At 44.6% G+C, this 23404-nt stretch overlaps 1 protein-coding gene across 1 annotated transcript; it reads left to right on the plus strand.

The window, feature by feature from the left end:
• Positions 1-626: 626 nt before the first annotated feature.
• On the plus strand, positions 627-20839 carry LOC138284692 (3-galactosyl-N-acetylglucosaminide 4-alpha-L-fucosyltransferase FUT3-like). The gene is made up of 2 exons (XM_069223767.1): positions 627-945; positions 15412-20839. The coding sequence occupies exon 2, from the start codon at positions 15420-15422 to the stop codon at positions 16476-16478; it is 1059 nt and encodes a 352-aa protein (XP_069079868.1). The 5' UTR covers positions 627-945; positions 15412-15419; the 3' UTR covers positions 16479-20839.
• The last annotated feature ends 2565 nt before the right edge of the window (positions 20840-23404 follow it).

The raw sequence follows: 23404 nt of genomic DNA on the forward strand, positions 1-23404 counted from the left end.
TATCTGTTGTAGCTTGGTGGAATCTGATCTGTTATAATCACAGAATGGATCGAGCAAATGCTAATACTACTCAACTGTTAATTAAAAGGGACATGATTTGGCTTCCTCTCACCTCTTTCCTTTCACAACACAAGACCTTTCATACTACTGTTAATACTTAATGGTTGCTTTATTGTAAATATGTGATTTTTAATTTGTATTGTTTACATTTTTCTTTACTTTCTTTTCTTTCTTTCTTTACTAAAACATAACAAAAAATTCTATTATTCTATGGTACAATATTCTAGTGTGGTGTGTATACAAATTGTTTTTATGGGTATAATTATCTTCATGATTATTTTTTGTTTTGTTACAATGTATTTATCCTATTGTACTAGTGTATGCTAACTTATGCAATAAAGCATTATTAAACAAACAAAAAAAGATAAGCAAACTGAAAATTTACCTTTTTAATTCCCCCTCCGATCCCCTCCCCTTCAATGATTACACCTGTGCCATGTTCTGGGATTATCTACATTTTGAGGCACAGCATTGCCTCGCTATTGCCGTAGTTGACTGCAGACTCCTGATGGGTCCTGCACACCTGTTAAAGGTGCCACATGTAACGCGCAGGGGTTGCATTACTGTAAACGAGAAGGCAGGGTGTGAGCCGGGACACTCTCCCCTCTATCGAGTGTCGCGGACTGACCACACCTGCAGAGGGCCCGCAACGCCCTGTTGCCATGAAGCGCAGGGACACAGCGATTGAAACTGATACAAAGGCACGAAGGTATGTTCACACGGGACCCATCCCAGGAAGACCGCACAAGACAATAGGGCGGCAGATGAGACTGATAACTAGGTGACACGCCACACAGAAGGACGAGACAGCACCAGCGTGGCTGCAGGGAGCCTTAACCGTGCAGACCACAGCAAGGGGCCCCCGGAGAACGCACCTTCCTAAAGGTACATCTACAAATGTGCAGCGAGGCAGTGACGCGAATTATATTATTACAGTGACCGGACGACAAGTTAGATTGGAATATAGGTTTCAGTGTTCCTAGCCGGTAATTTTGTATTCTATATTACATTTGTGGCCAGGACATGTTTGGCCTGACTGCGGTGCTTGATGGGGTTTCGTGGCGCTATTGGACGGACAGGCACTCCGATGGGCTTCTGCTTAGTCACCCAGAGTTTATTATAACCCAGCAGATTTCCTTGCAGCTACTTCAGCTCATCCGTGCAAAATAGGAACGTACACACGTACTCTAGTTGCTAGGTAGGGGAGACGTTTCAGGTTTCCCAGTTCCATGGGTGAATAGGTCATGCGGTTCAGGAATTATTTTATTCTAGGAATGTTCTTTCTGGTTTTACTATGGGTTTGACAGGACTACAGATCCGATCATTCAACGAAAACACCCGCAGTGGCTGTGCTGGCGCGCGATGAACCGGGTAAGTGGAGAGCTCTGGTAGCACAGCTATGTAACTGGATGTCGTTGGTGCTCAATGTTACCAGGGACGTCATTTAGGGGTCGCCAAGGGTTGGAGCTGCCACCCCTGGCAGTGCCTTTGCGATCCCTGGCTTCAGAGGTGGCAAATTCAGTGCCAGGAACACCGGCAGCTCGTCCTTATGGACGTCAGTTGGGGCTTCACTACTTTGTTTTCTGCCATTTTTTATTACCCTAATAATGAATAATATATTATTCACTATTAGGGTAATAAAATGGGGTACAGTTAGGTGCGAATATGCCTTTCCATGGTAGCTAAGGAGGTAAAAATGTTTTTAAATGTAAGCTGTGTGCGTGCTTGCGGGTGAGAGTGTGTCTGTGAGAGAGTGTGTGAGTATGTGTGTATGTGTAAGTATGGAAAGTATGAGCGAAAGTAGTCGTTAAAGGGCGCGTTAAGTCACATCTACTATCCCTGCCATTTTGGTGAATTGACGCCCATGAATGTTTCAAATCCTAGTCTTTCATTAATAACCAAACGTGGGCTGGGAGATGTAGTCTTGGTTTGGTTCCATTTACCCTATCGGACTCGCACTCCCACTGATAAGGAATGGTAACTAACAGAAAAGCCCAGTGATGGAGATAGGATACTTCAGATGGAAGCGCTGAATTTAAGAGCAGCAAGAAACCCCCTGTCACCAGGAATATCGTTTTCCAATCCTAGGATTCCTGTTAAAAAAACATTCTTGGAATCTTTGGTTTTATATTTACTAAGCCAACCACCGCTTAATTTGAGCCGGTGGTTGCAGGTGGGGTCCACCGGCACACCTTTTTTGGGCACCAGCGCCAATGTTTTCTCAAGAGAACAACACAAAAAGGGGAAAGGAAGAGGAAGACAGAACGACAGTAACAAAGGGAGAACTGTGAGCCGGCAGTGTCAGACTGGCACAGAAAATAGGGCCGGGCACCAAAATAAAAGTGTAGACCATTTGTGAATTCGATAGCGAAGAAAGTGCTCCAAGTTTGCAAATTGAGGAAGTTTTGAGCTTGTAAAAACACGCTTTAGAAGTGGTTCACAAGTTATGAAGGCTGCGTGGATTTGAGCTTGCAGCAGGCAAGGTTTGTTTTAAAATCATGAAAATCAATAGTAACAAGCATTGACAACGCTAAAAGGTGTTGCTTATGCTCAATATTGGCTTTGTCAATGTTTTTAGCCATGGGTGAAAGATTTTATTTTATTTTTTTTAAGTATGAAGCAGCCACTTGTAGAATGGGGTAGTGTTGTAGAGTGACCTGAATATGCATGGTGTGGTAGCCACTGCCATTACAGAGAGCACACTTTCAATTTAAGTTACCTTTACATAGACACACGGTTTTACTGATAAAACTAAACAGCGCACTGGCGATAATGTGTGGAAATCGGTTTCAGCTAGTGTGTTGATTTATTTTGATCGCATCAAAATGTTTGTTTCCATCACACTTCCTAATAGAAAAAATGTGTGCTTTCCTAATTCTGATACATTATGCAATATGTATACAGTTAATTTACTGGCATTTACATTTTGTTTTGTGCTAGGAAAAAATAACATCCAACAACCTTTCCTTTCACATCCCCAGTACCCAGAATAATTCACACATGAATCCTCTGACTTTGCACTCAGAGAAATAACAGTAACACCAAACTCCTACAGCCTCACATTTGATTTCTGTCTCTGAATGCACATCAAGTTCAAGTTTATTGACAAGGTTAATTAAAACCATCACAAGTCAAGCATACATACAGTATAAATACTTAACATACTCACTATATAAAATAGAAGCTCATAAGACGTATTTGCTTATTTAAATCAAAATCTTATCATGGTGTTAAATTGTGCGTGAATGAGACCTGCTCTGCTAATCTCAACCTTGTTTTTGATTGGGATTTTCTTACTCCTGTGTTAAAACTGCGTTGCTGGTTGCTTAAAACAATTCAGGGAATGCACATCAAATGTAAAAAGGTAAAAACAAAATTTAAACAGCTGTTTATTGCTCATTTAATTCTGCACTCCAGCATGGTTATTTTTAGGGTGCTTCAGCACTCCCACTCCTTTTTCTGGTGCCTATGGCATTGGAGTGAAACATGAAAGATGATTATTTTTAAGGTCTGCTGTTAATAAAGAGAACTGATCAAAATTTACAAACTCATAGACAGAACATTGTTCCTCGCAGGCATGCAAGATCAGCAAAATGGCGGTGATAAAGATAAGATAGAATCAGTCAAACGGAAAGATAGGAGGCAGGAAACCTTTTCAAAGAAATACAGCACATTTACCGCTGTGAACCTAGTATACATGGGTGGCAATTGAAAACACATGTACTCCTGTTGAGTGCTTCATGGAAAATAAAATAAATAAATTAAAAAAGAGTTCCCAGAGAAAGCAAGCACTCATCAAAGATTACAAAGTGCACTCAGAGAGGCTTGTGAACAGGCTGTGCTCCACGCGAGACACAAAGGCACGATGGACAGCCTAAAACAAATAAAGCCAGTATATAGAAATCAAGCACATGTGAGTTACACAACACACAGCCTGTGGTAAGCAATGGGTGGACTGCATTCATATGGAAGCTTTCAGCATGTCCCCAATATAGCCTTTGCAACATAATCCAGCCAAGTAGACCATAAAGCGGCTCATAAACAGCCATAAAACAGACCGCCCACTACCCTGTAATACCAGCCTATCTGACACTGCCAAATTGCCCTACAAACCAGTCAGACTCTGCCAGCAAGCATGGAATAAAGGGACTGGGAGTGGCTTGTGCTAGATGAAAGAGGCATGAGAAAGACTACGGACTGATATGTGAGTTCACAAGAACACTGTGTTTCGATTATCAGGCCCTATTTATGATGGGGAAAACGAAACTATAAGTCTGAACAAATAATTATTGAATAAAAAGTGAGGATTGACTGTAGGTGGATTATTTGTAATTGTTATAATTTTCCTTTTACACTAATTGCTATGAATAAACAAAGACCGAAAACAATGTTGTTTCTCTGTATATACTTTTTGAGACAAAACATAAAAAGGTACTGAAGTAAGTGTTCATTTCAGTGGCAGTCAATACTGTCAGTCTTTTCCACCCGATCTGAATCTGTGCAGTCTGTCATCATGGGAAGTTTAAAAATAATGACACTTTCATAAATATCTTCTGAGTTGTTTGGAACATAAATCGAATTTTTTTTATGTGAGTACCTTGTTGTATTTTACATGGTTACTGATAGTGCTAAACCTGCTAAGCATCCAGTCTGAGTGCTATAGGCAGCAACTGAGGGGCTCTACCTTTGTAGCAGCAGTGCACGAGCTGAAGAGAAGTAGTGAGTGTAAAAGGGAGGCAGAAAAAAGGGTAGTGTAGGAGCAGTGGGGAAACTGTGCAGTAGTGGAAGGAGCAATCAGAACACTGTAAGGAAATGCCTGTTTTTGCATGATCACTCCCAAATATCGACTGATGCTGCTGGTTTTTAGATTCTGGGAGTGCACCGAGGCCTGCTAACCAGACCTCCGTACCAATATTCTAACCTCATACAAAGTATATGTTGAATTGGCTATCCCAAACTGGCATAAGCAGACTTACTTATAGGTCCTTAGTATATGATACCTATGGTACCCAGAGCATGTAAGACCGAGTGCCCCCAACCCAGGGCTTCAGCATTGGTTGTGGCAACCTGTGTGTGACCAAATACAAAATGGCTCCCAGGCTGCAGTTTCCAAACTGCTAGTTCATCTTTGACATTTAAACCAATGGAAACACCCTTTATCCATTAACAATGTATGTAAGGAAGGCCTATGGACAGCAGGAGCTATGTATTATTAAGTAGGACATATGCTTTTAATCTGTCCTGATAGCATCACTTCACATTTATTGTATTTTTGAGGAAAAGTTTTTAGCTCCATTGGCTAACACAGAGTTACTGGCTGACCCATCAGCCCCGTTAACGTCTGAAAGAGACTACTAAAATGAGTGCTTCAAGGTATCAAATTAATCATGGCATTAAACCTGACGTCATGCCCAAGTGAAAACTAATGTCACTTGAAAGGAAAAACAACTTTTAGAAAGTTGTCACTCAGTAGCTCGGTTGGTCCAGTGACCTCACGCGGCTGCTGGCCACCAGACAGCTTTCATCCTCCTGGGGACGGGTGTGAATAACTCAGATGCTTAGGAACAATGGTAGCCTGTACAGAAGGAGGTGTTACCTTTGCCTCGTAATAAGCCACTCAGGGTGTTGGGCCCAAAAGGCAAGCTTCAAAGGCAAAATAATATTTATCACAGGATTCCTAATATAAACAATACAGAAAAATGCATAGATTGCCATGAAGTCTCATCCTAAGAACACACAATCTGAGTCAGAGCAGGAATCTCTATTTAAGTCAATAAATCTCTTAAGAGTCCAAGTGTCAAACTCCTAAATAGTTCTGACCCTATTCTAAGGGAGAAGAAGAATGTTTCAAATCAATAAGACAGTCTCTGGAGGAAAATTAGACGTCACCTTCTGAACCTTTGAAACTGGGGGGGGGAGGATTGTACACATTTTATGCATAAACAATTAGCAAAATGGCAGATTCAGCTTGACATGATCATAGTTAGGTCGCACTGACAAATTAAAAGCAGCTATAATAATTAAAGCTCTTAGCACTAACCCACTTTGTAAGGTAAAATAAATCCTTCCATTTGCCTCCTTAGCAACTGCCCTCTGGAGATGTATAATACAGTCAGAAACATTTCTCAATCAAAATGTCATTGAATTATGTTTTATTCACAATACACCTTTTCTAAAGACAACCAGGAGTTCTATCAAAGTATTCTGTGCTCTGTGTAATTGGGGGGAGAGAAAACTTGCAGAGCGTTCCTGGATGGGAGGAGGGAATTAGCAGCAGCAAGATGAGCAGAACACCAGAAATTTCATCCATTCTAATAAAATAGAATCTTACATGAAAATGTGGCATACCTATACTATTTTTATTAATCACACTTCTGATCAATATAATCAAGTATGTTCAAGGGCATCTTCATTAATTCATTGTTTATGACCATGTGCATAATTAAAATCACTAATTTACACAAATAATTTGTCATCCAAAATTTGCACATAAGAAAAATCTGACAGCCTCCCCACCTGATTATTTTTAAATAATCATAAAATATCTCATCAATTAACTTTATTAATCGGCTATTAGGTAGTAGACATTTTAGACATCTTTGGGGGTCATTCTGACCCCGGCGGTCTAAGACCGCCGGGGCCAGGGTCGGCGGGAGCACCGCCGACAGGCCGGCGGTGCCCTGCAGGGCATTCTGACAGCGGCGGTTCAGCCGCGGTCAGAAGAGGCAAACCGGCGGTCTCCCGCCGGTTTACCGCTGCCCTTAGAATCCCCCATGGCGGCGCAGCTTGCTGCGCCGCCATGGGGGATTCTGACACCCCCTACCGCCATCCTGTTCCTGGCGGTTCGCCCGCCAGGAACAGGATGGCGGTAGGGGGTGCCGCGGGGCCCCTGGGGGCCCCTGCCGTGCCCATGCCAATGGCATGGGCCACGGCATGGGCCCCCGTAAGAGGGCCCCGCAAAGTATTTCAGTGTCTGCTAAGCAGACACTGAAATACGCGACGGGTGCAAACTGCACCCGTCGCACCCCTGCAACTACGCCGGCTCAATTCTGAGCCGGCGTCCTCGTTGCAGGGGCATTTCCTCTGGGCCGGCAATGTCTAAATGGCCGCTGCGGTCTTTTGACCGCGGTGCGGTCATTCAGCGGCGGTACCTTGGCGGACGGCCTCCGCCGTCCGCCAGGGTCAAAATCAGGCCCTTTATCTTTTTAGGCAGTGGAACACCATCATCTTTAATTTTATGATTTATTTATTCATGATTGATTACTTAAAACCATTACATGTAAACATCAAAACTCTGCATATTCATGTATACATAAATAGTCTAGTTTTAACCCTTTGTACGCCACGGACGTAATGGTTACGTCCGTGGCGGCACCTCTCAGGTGCCACGGACGTACTCATTAGGTCAGTGTACCGGCCTTTGGGGGAAGCCCTAGTACTCCCCCCGAGGGCAGGCACCTTCCCCCCTGGCGTTTGATGACATCAGCGCATGATTGCACACTGACCTCATCAGAGGCCTGGCGGATTGGAAGAGAAATGCTTTTGCATTTCTGTTCCGATCACTGGAGGGGCTGAGAAAGGCATGAAAGGAGAGGAAGGGCCTTCCTCTCCTTTCATGTAATTCTCAGCATTTGCAGCAGCAATGCCCACTAGACACCAAGGAAATTTAGTTTATATTGTAATTGTCATGAGGGGAGCGGCCCCTTAGGCAAGGGTCGTTCCCCAGGGGGCCAAATAGTTTTTAGTGTGGGAAAAATGTGTGATTTCCAGCGAAGTTGGAGGTTTGCAGGAGATTGTGGGTACAAAAATGGTGCGGGGTGCATGTGAAACACACCACCCTGGAATCACCCGATGTTTAGTTTTCAGATGTGTCTAGGTTTTGTGGATTTTTCTACATGGCAGCGTCCCAAAGTCCATAAAGTGCAGCCCTCACCCTTCCAAGTGGGACAATTTTAAGAGTAAGCCAAGCTCTCATGGCCCAAAAGTAAAACTAAAACCCAAAATAATCAAATGTCTTCTTGCTTGCTGTGGGATAAGATGTTTTAGAGTGCGGGGGAGAGCTGAAAGACTGTTACCCCCTCCAGTTGAGATGGGGGCGTAACAAGGCCCACACTGGTTGGTAGCCACCACCCCAATATATATATATATTTTTTTTAAATTCCCTGGCATCTAGTAGACTTTCTGCCCACCCCGGGATGTGGATCAGGGGAAACTGCCCCATCTGCCCACTGGTGGGCAGAACAACTTTGGCCCCATTTATTTGGGGTGAGGGTATGGCCATATCCCCACCCTCTTATTTTTGAAAAAAAAACTTCCCTGGCCTCTGGTGGGCTTTTTGCCCCCCCTTGGGGGCAGATGGGCCTTCCAAAAATAGGCCCATCTGCCCCCAATGGGGGGCAGATATGGGCAACAGTAATGTGCCCCCATGGGGAGTGACCCTTACCCTAGGGGCTGCCCCCCTAAAGAAAACACACACACCAATCCCGAGTGCCTAAGTGGTTTCTGCCCCCATGGGAGCAGATTGGCCTAACAAAAATCGGCCGACCTGCCCCCAAGGGGGGCAGAAATAGTATAAATACAATTTGCCCCCCCAGGGGAGCGACCCTTGACTAAGGGGTCGTTCCCCACCTCTAAAAAAACAAAACAAAAACAAAAAAAAAAATATTTTGTATCCCTGGCACCTAGAGGCTTCTGCCCCCCCGGGGGCAGTTCGGCCTAATAGCAATAGGGGAATCTGCCCCCGGGGGAGGGCATAAAAGGCCTAAAATAAATTTGCCCCCCCCCCCCGGGTAGCGACCCTTGCCTAAGGGGTCGCTTCCCACCTCTAAAAAACAAAAGAAATAAAAAATCCCCCAAAAATGTATACCTGGCGCTTAGAGGCTTCTGCCTCCCTGGGGGCAGATCGGCCTAATAACAATAGGCCGATCTGCCCTCGGGGGAGCAGAAATGGCCTAAAATATATTTGCCACCCTGCACCCCGCCCCCCACCCCCTGGGGAACGACCCTTGCCTACGGGGTCGCTGCCCTTGGTGACATTGGCTCAAAAAAAAAGATCCCCGGTGCGGCAGATTGACCTAAAATTGGCCGATCTACCCCCAAGGGGGGCAGAAATGGTCTAAATACAATTTGCCCCCCAGGGGAGCGACCCTTACCTAATGGGCCGCTCCCCATCTCTAAAAAAACTAACAAACAAAAAAAAAAAACACAAAAAAAATTAGCCCTGGCGCCTAGAGGTTTATGCCTCCCCTGGGGGCAGAAACGGCCTAAAATAAATTTGCCCCCCGCAACCCCACCCCCCTGGGGAGCGACCCTTGCCTACGGGGTTTCTCCCCTTGCATGACATTGACGCAAAAAAAAGAATCCCCGGTGCCTAGTGGTTTCTGCCCCCCTTGGGGACAGATTGACCTAAAATTGTCTGATCTGCGCCCAAAGGGGGCAGAAATGGCCTAAATACAATTTGCCCCTCCAGGGGAGCGACCCTTGCCTAAGGGGTCGCTCCCCATCTGTAAAACAACAACACAAAAAAAAATCCCCGGTGCCTAGTGGTTTCTGCCCCCCCTGGGGGCAGATCGGCCTAATTAAAATAGGCTGTTCTGACCCCCAGGGGGGCATAAATGGCCTAAAATAAATGTTCCCCCCAGAGGAATGACCCTTGCCTAAGGGGTCGCTCTCCTTGCATGAAATTCACGGAAAAAAAAACCTCCCTGGTGTCTAGTGGTTTCTATCCCCCTTGGGGGCAGATTGGCAGAAATGGCCTAAATATAATTTGCCCCCCAGGGGAGCGACCCTTGACTAAGGGGTCGTTCCCCACCTCTAAAAAAACTAAACAAAAAACAAAATATTTTGTATCCCTGGCACCTAGAGGCTTCTGCCCCCCCGGGGGCAGTTCGGCCTAATAGCAATAGGGGAATCTGCCCCCGGGGGAGGGCATAAAAGGCCTAAAATAAATTTGCCCCCCCCGGGTAGCGACCCTTGCCTAAGGGGTCGCTTCCCACCTCTAAAAAACAAAAGAAATAAAAAATCCCCAAAAAATGTATCCCTGGCGCTTAGAGGCTTCTGCCTCCCTGGGGGCAGATCGGCCTAATAACAATAGGCCGATCTGCCCTCGGGGGAGCAGAAATGGCCTAAAATATATTTGCCACCCTGCACCCCGCCCCCCACCCCCTGGGGAACGACCCTTGCCTACGGGGTCGCTGCCCTTGGTGACATTGGCTCAAAAAAAAAGATCCCCGGTGCGGCAGATTGACCTAAAATTGGCCGATCTACCCCCAAGGGGGGCAGAAATGGTCTAAATAAAATTTTCCCCCCAGGGGAGCGACCCTTACCTAATGGGCCGCTCCCCATCTCTAAAAAAACTAACAAACAAAAAAAAAAAACACAAAAAAAATTAGCCCTGGCGCCTAGAGGTTTCTGCCTCCCCTGGGGGCAGAAACAGCCTAAAATAAATTTGCCCCCCGCACCCCCACCCCACTGGGGAGCGACCCTTGCCTACGGGGTTGCTCCCCTTGCATGACATTGGCGCAAAAAAAAGAATCCCCGGTGCCTAGTGGTTTCTGCCCCCCTTGGGGACAGATTGACCTAAAATTGGCTGATCTGCGCCCAAAGGGGGCAGAAATGGCCTAAATACAATTTGCCCCTCCAGGGGAGCGACCCTTGCCTAAGGGGTCGCTCCCCATCTGTAAAACAACAACACAAAAAAAAATCCCCGGTGCCTAGTGGTTTCTGCCCCCCCCTGGGGGCAGATCGGCCTAATTAAAATAGGCTGATCTGCCCCCCAGGGGGGCATAAATGGCCTAAAATAAATGTTCCCCCCAGAGGAATGACCCTTGCCTACGGGGTCGCTCTCCTTGCATGAAATTCACGGAAAAAAAACCTCCCTGGTGTCTAGTGGTTTCTATCCCCCTTGGGGGCAGATTGGCAGAAATGGCCTAAATATAATTTGCCCCCTAGGGGAGCGACCCTTGCCTAAGGGGTCGCTCCCCAACTCTAAAAAAAAAAAAAAGATCCCTTGTGCCTAGAGGACCTTTAAAAAAAAATGCCCCCCCCTGGGAGCGACCCTTGCCCAAGGGGTCGCTCCCCTTATGCCAATTTCCAACAAAAAATAAATCCCTGGTGTCTAGTGGGCATTTTAGCAGCCGGATTGCTTTGCAATCCGGCTGCTAAAACGCTCAGAGAGACCTCAAGGGGAAGGACATTTCTTTCCTTCCCTTTGAAGCCTCTCAGGCCTCCTCCACGTGATCGGAAGAAAAATGCTGGGCATTTTTCTTCCGATAAGGAGGCTTCTGACGTCACGGGGGGTCGGGGTGGAAGGGGGAGGAAGAGGAAGGGCTTCCCCTTCCATCCCTGCCTTGGGGGGGTGGGGGGCAACCCCACAGAGGGAGCGCTAGCACTCCCTCTGGGCTCTGTGCCCAGGACGTAATGGTTACGTCCTGGGCACACAAGCACTGTGCCGCAGGACGTAACCATGACGTCCTGGGCACAGAAGGGGTTAATGACCATGCAAAGTTGAGCCCATGCAGTAAGTGGGACAGCACCCACCAATCACATTTATTTAGTTTATTATCACCGGGACACCCAATGGCATCAGATAGCACCTCCTTTTGTGGGAACCCATTCAGAAATACGCGTTGCAGCACTTCTTGCTTCACCTTCAAGTGTTAACTAGTAAAATATAGATGTGCAGTGCCATGTAGCTCAAAAGTTAGGCCTGTCCTTAGCCCAGGCTTCGGTCCACCACCAGCCTGGAGCACATCAGTCCCTTTTAAGAAGCTGCAGCATCCCCTATTTATTCTTTCTTTCTTCTCCAGTTCCCAGGTCTGGGCAGGACTTGCATTCATCTCCTTGTTTCATGGTCCGCCTGGGATTCACCCATTGCTTATTCCACGCTTAACTGATAGGGGCCTCAGTCATCCATGTGTGGTGCCTCTAATGTCTGATTGTCTGCCAAAGATGGCTGTGGCCATTCCCAGGCCCTCCCACATCAGCTGTCCACCCCTGTTGACACACTCTTGCCACAATCACCTATTGGCATTCAGACCCCTGTCTTGTGATTGCTTGCTTGGGAAGTACCCACAGCCGGCCTCACCTCTTCCTTAGTCCAGTGCCAACTGTCATTCTTACATGTGCTATGCAGTGAAGGGGGCATTCCTCTTCCCAGAAGACTCCGGCCTTCTTGTTGATAGACTGATTGACTGATACACCTGCTGCAAGATCATTTCAGATAAATTGCCTGGTCGGCCAGAGTACAAATTTAGGAAGATAAATGTTGCTGTTTGCTTGGCCATAGACCTGCCGCCACTCATTCCCACCTCTTTGGTGGCCCTTTAGTCTTATCAACTGTAGAGAAACGTTATCAGCTCGACCTTGCTTGTAAGGTAATCCCGCATTAAAACCCTCATTTAAAAAAACAAAACAAATTTATTGAGGTTTAATATGCAGAGAACAAACGCATACAGAGTTTGTAACATAAAGGTGACAACATAACGACATTTAACTGCAATTAAGGTGGGAGCACTTGTATGTGTGTGAGTGTTCCAGGTATTGACAGGGATATTAGAATACAACAGGGGGAAGTTGTTGTGGGGGGATCTCATCAACTTGGACACAAGGGTAAGGTGATACTAAGGATATAAATGGGCGGGCAGAACGTCCTAAATGAGTGAAAATGGAGAAAAGTGTCAGTTGTCAATACCGTAGCTAACCCAGGCAAAGTGATGTTGAGGGTGGAAGGGTGCGCTTGGAAATTAACTAATGTGAACTGGGTGGGTGGCGGTAACTAGGATCGCTGGAGTTTGTGCCAGGTGTGTGGGGTGAATGTAGTGATGGGGAAGACCATCTGTGTCCACCTTTTGGTGAAAGTGTGCTAGCACAGTGGCCCACTGGGTGCTTATAGAGGTGCCTCACCTTTTCATATCAGAAAACATTCTCTTCAGCAGTGCCCCATTTCTGCATCACCTCATACCATGCAGCCACAGGAGGGGCAGCAGGGGATCGCCAGTGCAGTGTAAGTGCGCTTGGCTAGGAGGAGTACCAATGAGGCAAAGTGGGTGAAAATCTTGTGCTGTTTTGTACATTTGAAAATGTCGAGGAAGCATACCTCCCACATCAATAAATCTGTAGGGTGGAATGGATGGAATGCCAGTAGCTGTGGAGGGTGGAACACAACCAAAGCATATGTTTGAAATTGACACCTGGAGTGTGGCATCATGGGCAACTAGCTTGAGTGTTGGGAAAGAGGGGATTCAGTTATGCCGGGGGTAAAACATGCCCCGTGGAGTATGTAAAATTGGATACTCTTGAATCAGGAGTTGCGGGACACGGCCTTGGGGAATTGAAGAGCTCTGTCCCACTTGCACCCAAACTTGACATTTTAAGAAACTCTACAGTATCGTGAGGGCGTGGTCAGTGCTATGAGCTATAGAGTGGCAGCAGGGCCCATTATATGCGAGGAAACATGTTGTGAGGCTCATGGTGGGGGAGTCACGTGCTATATGCCTCTGCCATGGCTTTTGAGCGCCCTGCTTTAAAATCCCTCATAATATCACTGGCTGAGACATGTCCCAGGCCCTCCTTATAATGAAATGATAGCCCAATTTGAACTTCCCGTTCAAATATGTTGACATGGTAAAATAGCCAGTACTATCACAGCATGGAAGATTCCTATATGTGTAATAAAAAGACATATAAAGTGATTCAATGAGAATCATATCCATATTAAGTACAGTTGCTAGCTGTGAGCATGTAGTGCATGGGCATGTCTGTGTTCATCTTTTTTTTTTAACTTGGCAGTTTGAAGCTGAGCCCTCCAATACCCACAGCAGGGGCAGCGATGGTAGCTGTCAACTGGTCACATTTCCATGGAGGGGCCATTCACATTGAAATGCTGGTTAAAAAATAAGGGTCTCACTTGCAAGGCCTTGGCGGCACACTGCACCACTGGAGCATCATTTTTTTTATGCTCCGGTGGTGCAGTGTGCCAGTCCACATTTCCAAGGTCATGCAAAGCCATCTTGCGTTGCTTTTCATAGCATTGTAAATATGGACCACCTTCACACGTAACAATGCGTGAAAGGGGCTTTCCATAGGTATTGCTTGGAGTGTTTCTACACAACACCCATGAAACCTGAAAGAATCCAATGCATTCCCAGATTTGCAAGTCTGGGTGATGTATCCGATTCCTACACCACCTCAGGGGGGGGGCATAAGAATGACGCAACAGGGAGAAATATCTTTATTTTTCCTAATTTTTCCTCTTTCTGTGTGTGCAGCGTTCTGCAGCACACATAGAAAGAGGAAACACCTCTTGTGGTTGTTTATGTGCAGAAAGGTGTCACTTCCTCCACAAAAACAATCATTCTCACAATGCAGGCACCCTTGCACAAAGGTGGCCGGCGTTGGTGCTAGGCAGCAATTTGTGTACCAGTACAGGGGGAGAGGCCAGAACTGCACTGAATCTTGAAGACACAGAGCACTTCTGCCCTTTCCTGGTGGCGCAGCAAGGTACTTGCTGCACTGCCCTGCGCCACAGGTCTTGTAAATGAGGCCCTAAGGGCCTAGTTTACAAGGCCCTAGCGTCACAATGTGCCACCGAAGCATCTTTTTTTATGCTCCGGTGGCACAGTGTGCCAGCCCATATTTACCAGGCCACCGTGCATGGCTTTTTGTAACTATGGATCCCTTTCATGCATAACACTGTGTAAAAGAGGCCTTCCATGTGTGTTGCTTGGGGTGTTCCCATAAAACACCCATGGAACCTGAAGAAATCTGACACATTCCCAGAGTTACAAGTCTGTGAATGCATCAGATTCCTACACCACCTCAGGGGTGGTGTAAGAGTGATGCAGATGGGAACAATAATATTATTTCTTCCCATTTTTCCTCTTTCTATGGGAGCCTGTGCCTGCCCTCTCACAGGCTAGCAACACAGTGCTGGGTTTGAGAGAGAGCACAGTGTGCATGTGTGTTTGGCTGGCCCGAGACGGCTGGCCAAACACACATGCCCACTGACGGGAGTACACAGTGCACTCCCCTCAATGCTCATCATCTGACCCCTTTAACAATGAAAGGACAATAAACTTAGTTTATTATCCTTTCGTTGTTAAAGAATTTGCAGGGGTTGCTACTTGCGGGGGCAATGTCTATGTTTGACTGTTTTGTAGTTCTTGTAGAATTTCGTAAAGCTTCATATTGTTTATCAATAAACGAGCACTTGAGACTTGTCACATGTGAATTGGTTTTGAGCAGGTGAGTAATTTACTTTAGAAATAGATTAAAATTAATTTAGCGACTCTCAATGGAAAGGTTGGCCCAGCTTGTTTAATGATTTAAATCCTCCTTTTTTCTCTTCTCCAGGCATTGATATGGAATCGACGTCGACTACACCTTCTACCAGAAAGATCTTGTTCCTTTTCCTCTTGCAGTTCATCACTGCCGTCTCTGTGTTTCTTTATGTACAGACATCCAGTGACTCACGTCTCTTCGCCTGCCCATCTGAAAAGGACAAGCATGTCACAGATGAAGGGATGACAAAGGTGACCATCCTTTTATGGACTTGGCCATTTGGGGAGAGGATTCCCTTGGATAAGTGTTACTCATTTTTTGGGATTTCAGGCTGCTTCTTGACAGAAGACCACAGATGGTACAATCGAGCAGATGCTGTGATTTTCCATCACCGGGATGTGTCACATTCAAGAGAGCAACTACTCCAAATACCAAGGTTTCCCACTCAACAGTGGGTTTGGTACAATATGGAGTCCCCAAGCAATGTCGGAAACCTAGAAATTATGAGCAACCTAATTAATCTCACCATGAGCTACAGACGGGACTCTGATATTTTCACCCCTTATGGCTCGCTGGTGATGCTTAAAGAGCCTCAGAACTTCAGCATCCCAGCCAAATCCAAGCTGGTGTCATGGGTCATCAGTAACTGGAATCCTGGCTCCCGACGTGTGCAGTATTATGAGGAGCTGCAGAAGCACATACAAGTAGATATCTTTGGGCGGATAAGTCAACAACTGGATACAGACCAGAAACATTTCACCATTTCCCAGTACAAATTCTACTTGTCTTTCGAGAACTCTGAGTACCAGGACTACATTACAGAGAAGCTTTGGGACAATGCCCTGCTCTCTGGAACGGTGCCAGTTGTTCTTGGCCCCACACGAGAGAACTACGAACTCTTCCTGCCTGCTGAGGCCTTCATCCATGTGGACGACTTTTCAAGTGCACAGGAATTAGCAGATTACCTGAACCTCTTAGACTCAGACAATGAGAAGTACAAACGCTATTTTGACTGGAGAAGGAATTTTAAAGTTATAGGTGAATTTGACTGGACTGTGTATTACTGCAAAGCATGCCAGTACGTGAGGCAGAACCCATCCTACAAAACAATCCCTAGCGTGGCCAAGTGGTTTGCATGACCAGTAAAGCAATTCCCTCGGGGCTCGGGAAGGTGACTATTGGTCGGACGTAACTGATCTATGTTGGATGTTTGATCTATGCTGAAAACTAATAATGATCTAAAGAACTGTATGAAAAGGAGATAAACAATATAGAGGACTATGGGCCTGATTTAAATTTCGGCAGGCGAGTTACTCGTCACAACTGTGACGGACATCTGGTCTGCCGAAATATAAATCCCATTGTTTCCTTTTGAATTTACATTTCAGCAAATGGGATATCGGTCACTGTTGTGACGAGTAACCCGTGCACCAAAATCTAAATCAGGCCCTATGTGGGGAAACTCTCTATGCATTGATATATCCCAGCAACAGCAAGTGATGACAGGTGGGCAGTTTCAGTGGGATACTTTGAGAGGTGTTACAGGACAGCCTACTGTTTATACCTCACTCACTAGGACTCTTTTAAACTGTGAGGTCTCCTGCAACCATTAGCCTACTCACCTTGCACAAGGAAGGCAAAAGAGCTAAATGTACTTACTTGTCACTCATAAACATAAACAATGTTTATCATCCTTTTCTTTTAAAGGTTTTGCAGCTACCTCTGCTGTCAGAGGGGCAACGCTCCTCCGCCCTAGTGGAGGAGCCGCCCAGAGACTAGGGCACATCTAACAGGCCCACCACCTTCCCATACTATACTTTCCATGGCTATACTGTATGTCCGGCTATTCCCTCCAGTAAGGATACACAGGGAGGTGATTCTACCTAGCCTAGGTAATACAATAAGATTTAAGAATAAAAGCTTAAGGAACAATGTACTAGATGAAAAAGAGAAGTTGTTGAAACCTAGAACTTTCACAGTTATCTCATCAATCCACCGCCCCTAGACTAGATTCAATGTTTAAAAAAAAGATAGTAGTAATTTGTCATTAAGTTTCAAATGTTGGCATTTCGTACGTGTTTTTAACAACCCCCAAGATGGTGCTAGCCTTTTAGCACAATGGTTCCCAACTTTTTGACTTCTGTGGATCCCCACTTTATAATTACTGGAACCCGGGGACCCCCCATGAATCATTATGGGAATCTGGGGACCACTACAAAATTGTTCCTTTCTTCTTTTCAATGGTGATAATGCAGGGGACAGCAGTGCGCTGTCATTCCTGCGGATACTATAAGGTCCTTGCTTACTTTTCAGGTCTCATCAGCTGAGAAGCTGCTGGATAGAAACTCTTCCTCCGATGGGTAGGTCCCAATTGAGTTCTCCTGATCTATCTTAGCTTGTGCTGCGGAGAAGGCACCTTGTGAGAGAAGTGCTTCCTAGTTGTACAGAGGAGAATATAAATTTAATATATGTGAGACGTTTGTCATCCAGCATCACCTGGTTTATGTGCATCATTGGAGTGGTTAAATCTGCCTTTTTGTATAGCAATGTGTGGACAGTAAACCATGTAGAGCGGGTGAAGTGGTGTCTTTATTTATTTCCACAAAAACGTCTGGAGAAGAAATAAGGAAGAAACATTGGCCAATGGACATTATTACACATTCTTTTATTTGGGCTTTTCATCAAGTTTATGCTGCGTGATATTGCCAGAGGTTTGCCGGGTATAGTAACACAATGCTTTGGAAGAGACGTTATTGAGCACCTAATCTAGTGGCATTGTGAATCATGGCTTCTGGATTTGCCAGCAGTGTGCTGGTAAGCAACAACACACTCTGAGGAGATACCAAGGAATAGTGAAGGGAAACCCTTAATCGTAGGGAGCGGCTTCCTGGGAGGAGCCGCAACTCATGCTGAGGAGATGCACTTCCAAAAGTGAAGCGAAACCCTTAACAACAGGAGGCTGTTCACCAAGGGGCGAATCACAACTCATGCTGAGGAGACACACTCTCAGTGGGGAATACAAGTAGTTTTACAGAAGGTGGCGCTGCTGGGAGCTGATTGGCAGAGATAGAATATTCAAGCAGCATTATCAGAAAACTCAAGGACTCTGACCTCCCTTCACACAATTGTTCTTGGGGAGATTGCATCAGACCAGAGCGACAGGAGAAAAGAGGAAATCTCTATCCCCACCTTTTGTTCACGCCCAGATTGTTATCGGGGGAATCAAAACCATTTTCTCTTAAAGGCGAGGATATCATTAAGATTTGTGTCTGCATCTTAAAGACAAGGTTTTTAATAAATCGGAAGCTCATGGCATTAAAGTTAAAGCATCATTCCATTGATAATGTGGTCATATATTTTCATACTATTACAGTTGAAGTATTATTTCATGAATAATGCAGTCATATTTATGCACTGATCAGTGTATTAAGGGTACTGACTGCATTATAAGGACTACTGTACTCTCCGCTGAGAAGGTTATTAAAGGGGCATTGTTTTATGTTAGGTAAACCTTTATTAAAGTCATATTTCTTAGGAGGACTGTGTACATTGAGTCACAGTTATTAAGATTTAAGTATAGTGATAGCAATACTTTGTGAAATAGTCCTGACATGGAAAAAAGTGGAAATGGCTGCAGCAGTCCCCACCTTTTTTAAATGAGAAGGGTGAACTGGAGATATCCTGGGACAGCTGGATAACATTTTTTAACTCCTTTTTAATTGCAATTGAGGGCCAGAAATTTTCCTCTGTAAGAAAACAACACATTTTACTGCACAAAATAGTGATGGTACTAGAAATGTTGCTGAGGATGAAGAGGAAAATAAATGTGTCAATACCTTGAAGAAATTGGAAGCTCCTTTTACAGAAAAGATAAACATAGTACTGGAGAAACATAAATATTTTAATAGAGCACAAAATAGGAATGGAAAAGTAACATCATATATTGCAGCTTTAGGAAGCCTGTGAGCCACAGGTGAGTTTGGTCCCCTTACTGACTCGTTAATCATAGATTAACTGGTCTGGTGTACTAATGATCATAAAGTTCTGGAGAAATGTTTAACTCAAAATTCTGATCTGGGAGAAGCAATAAACATAGCCAAGAGTATAGAGCATACTGCTATTTGTGTAAAAGGGATGAAAATGACTAAAGAGGACTCCGAAGATTAAAAAAAAATATTGGCATATTGATTTATGAGTAAAACGTTTGTAACATTTATGAGGAGAAACAGGCTACGTTTAAGAGCAAGAATGATAAGTTGAAATGTTACTAGGTGTGGTACTGCTGATCATCTCGCCAACTGTCCAAAATGTCCTGCAAAAACAGTTGGGTGCAAAAAATGCATTAAGAATGGGCATTTTGCTAAAATCAGTAAACTTGCAGATAATGAGAAAAACATACATATTGTTAATGTAGATTATTTTGAATTCAAAGAGGAGGACAAGTTGATTTTTCTGGTTTACAATCAGGAAGATAATGAAAAAAGAGAAATCTCTCATGTGACATTACATTAGATGGAAAGATGGTCAAGGTATATGCTAATTCATATTCACCTTACATGTTGATTAACAGTCACGCTTTCCAGGATATATCTCAAGAAAAGAAGTACATTCTAGGGAGTCCGGGTGTCCGCCCGGGGGGGTGGGGGGTGGTAATAATAGGGACTGGTAAGGATGTGTATTTCCTTTAAGAACAGACACACCATAGGAAAGGTTTATGTCAGCAAAGAAGGATGTAATTTGTTAGGATGGAAACACCAAAGAGATTCAGGCATAACATTAGATCCTACAAATGAAGAGCAAGTTCTTAGTAGACAGATCTCTAGTAGGGAGAGACATATATATGAAGAATATCTACAAGTGTTTGATGACAAATTGGGTAAATAAAAAGCTACTTGCACAAAATCAAGCTAACATCGAATGCAACACCTGTTGCTTAGCAAACTAGGTTAATTTCTCTTTTGATGGGCGCACCTTTAAAAGAAGAGTTAAAGAGATTGGAAGAACAAGGTATTATAGAGGCAGTGGAAAGATCTGAACGGTTGGCTCCAAAAGTGTTGACCTCTAAGAAAGAAGGCAATTGCCTTTATGGTGATTTGAGAAGTTTGAATACAAACATTTGAGTGGCTAGACATTCACTTCCAAAAATCAATGAGATGCTGAGTGTCATACATAATGCAAAATAGTTCACAGTTTTAGATCTGTCATCGGCAAACCACAAGGTTGTGCTCCATCCAGAATCACAAATACTCACAGCTTTCACCGCACATTCCAGAACATACAAGTTCTTGCGAATGCCCTTTGGGCTAGCTTCTGCCATTGCAGCATTCCAGAGAATCATGCAGCATGTTCTTAAAGGAGTGGATAAGATGATTTGCTTTCAAGATGATATTTTGATATATGGGCTGTTGAAGAATAACGTAATCACAATTTGAGATTGATTTTAAATAAACTTAAGGGTGTGGGTCTTACTATCAAGAAAAATAAATGGAAAATAAGAGTTGCTTCAGTTGAATTCTTGGGTCATACACTCTCCAGTGAAGGGATAAAAGACAAAATGGATTTTATTGAATTGGTTGTGAAAGCCAAAATTTCAGAGAAATAAAAATAAAGTCAAATCATATTTGGGTCTAGCAGACTATGGGGCATATTTACAAGGAAGTTGTGCATCAGCTCCGATGCGCCAGTTTCCTTGCATCACACTGCGTCCCCCCCTAACAACAGTAGCGATGTATTTAGAATACAGTGCACCATGGTTTTCGTTAGCACAATAGTGTCAACATTTTTATGCTATTGTGGCGCTTTCCTGGACTAGCACCCAAATTTTTGGTGCTAGTACGGCAAAGCTCAGGGAGGCCCATAGGATAAAGCAATAGCATGGCGTTAAAAAGGACACTAAAATGGAGCAGTGAACTCTTGTAAATTTCACTGCGCCATTTTGTTTGGGTCTTCCTGAGTGGGGGGCACCCCACTTGCATACATTGTACCTGGAGCAGGTATAATGTGGCACAAGGAGTTACAAAGTGGCACAATGCTAGCACTGCACCACTTTACAAATATGACGCATGATGGGGGCCTGCTTAGCGACGCCTTAGTGTAAAAAAAAAATAAAACAGAAATGACACTAGGGCACCACAAGGTGGTACAAGGGGCTTGTAAATATGACCCTAAGGGGCATATTTATACTCTGTTTGCGCCGTATGTGCGTCAAAAATTTTGACGCACAATCGGCGCAAACCCTGCCCCATATTTATGCTTTGACGTCCGACCCCACGGGCGTCAAAATTCCACCATGTGCGTCATTTTTTGGAAGGGGGAACCAGCCTTGCGTTAATTATATGCAAGGTAGGCGTTCCCTTCCAAAAAATTACTTTAATGCCTGTGCCCCATATTTGTACTCCGACGTCATTTTGACGCACAGGAGGGGGTGGGCCTTAAAAAACGACGCACAGCCTGATGGGCGCCATTTTTTAACGCCTGGGTCAGGGCAGGCGTTAAGGGACCTGTGGGCTCGGAAGGAGCCCAGAGGTGCCCTCCCCTGCCCCAAGGGACACCCCCTACCACCGTTGCCCACCCCAGGAGGACACCCAAGGATGGAGGGACCCATCCCAGGGAAGTAAAGGTAAGTTCGGGTAAGTATTTTTTTCAGATTTTTTGTGTGGCATAGGGGGGCCTGATTTGGGCCCCCCTACATGCCACTATGCCCAATGCCATTGGGCAAGTGGGCATGACTCCTGTCTTTGCTAAGACAGGAGTCATGTCAATGGAGGTTGGGCGTCAAAAAAAATGGCGCAAATCCGGTTTGAGGTCTGAATTTTGCCTCAGACCTGACTTGCCCCATTTTTTGACGCACAACCCACATTTTCACATACGCCGGCGCTGCTTGGTGTGAGTCATTTTTTTTGACGCACACCAGTCCGCAGCGCCGGCTAACGTCATGCCAAAAATAAGGCACCCGCATGGCGCGTTGGAATGGAGTTAGCCGGCTGTAAAAGTTTTGACGCACAACTGCGTTGGCGCAGTTGTGCGTCAAAAAGTATAAATATGGGCCTAAATGTCAAAATTCATATAAAGCTTCTCAGATCTAGTTCAACCTATTAAGTCTCTGCACAAGAAAGGTGCCCAATTTGAATGAATGCAAGAAGACACTAACACGTTAATAAAATTAAAGAAGCCATTACACTAGCTCCACGCAGTGGCAATTTTGACAGTAAACTTGACACTATACTTACCAGAGATGCCAGTAATAAGAACTTAAGGGTTACCCCTTCTCCGGTTTATAAAGGCAAAGAAATAATAGTTGCCTTTGCATGTAGAACCCTGAAAGATGCAGAAATACATTTCCCAACCAAAGAAAAATAATCTTTACCATGCTTTTGGGCAACAAGCCATTTCAAATATTATTTGTGGGGGTCTGCCTTTTGTGTTAAAGACTGACCCTAAACCTTTGATTGTTGTGTTCTCTAAAAAAGAGATATGAAAACAACTACACCTGATGATTTCAAATGGGTTTTGAGCCAGCAAAATTTAAATTTCAAGATGAAATATGTTCCAGGTGCAGGGAATTCAGCAGCAGATTTTTTTTTGTCTCGCCTACCTATTAACAATACAGGTGAAGACCGTAAGCAGGAAATGTCTGTCATGCTGGTAAACATCCTAGCATTATTGACAGATGAATGGGGAAAAATACATGTTCATGGATAAGCCACTGAAATTGGTTAAAGAAAAAATCATCAAGGGGTGGACCGAGATATATAAGGAACTACCTGTAGAGCTGCAACATTACTAGAATATAAGATCTGAAAAGTTTGTTCCCTTAGTGAGAATAAGAGAACATATATATTAATTAGCTCATGAGGGCCATCTACGGGGGAATCTTACTAAGAGCAAAATAAGAGCTGATTTCTGGTCCCTATACATGGATTTGATAACAGCAGAGTTAGTTAAAGAGTGTCATGCATTCAGTCTCAATGGCAATTCCAAGTACACTAGGCAAATCCCTTTAGAACCTCTTCAGATGCCGCTATGAGGCAAGCTACGTCTCGACATCATAGATCCTATACATAAG

Source organism: Pleurodeles waltl, chromosome 3_1 (assembly GCF_031143425.1).
Source record: "Pleurodeles waltl isolate 20211129_DDA chromosome 3_1, aPleWal1.hap1.20221129, whole genome shotgun sequence".
NCBI lineage: Eukaryota > Metazoa > Chordata > Amphibia > Caudata > Salamandridae > Pleurodeles > Pleurodeles waltl.

Excerpts from the sequence above, each read along its gene's own strand:
- LOC138284692 (XM_069223767.1), top strand. The coding sequence starts at position 15,420 with ATGGAATCGACGTCGACTACACCTTCTACCAGAAAGATCTTGTTCCTT.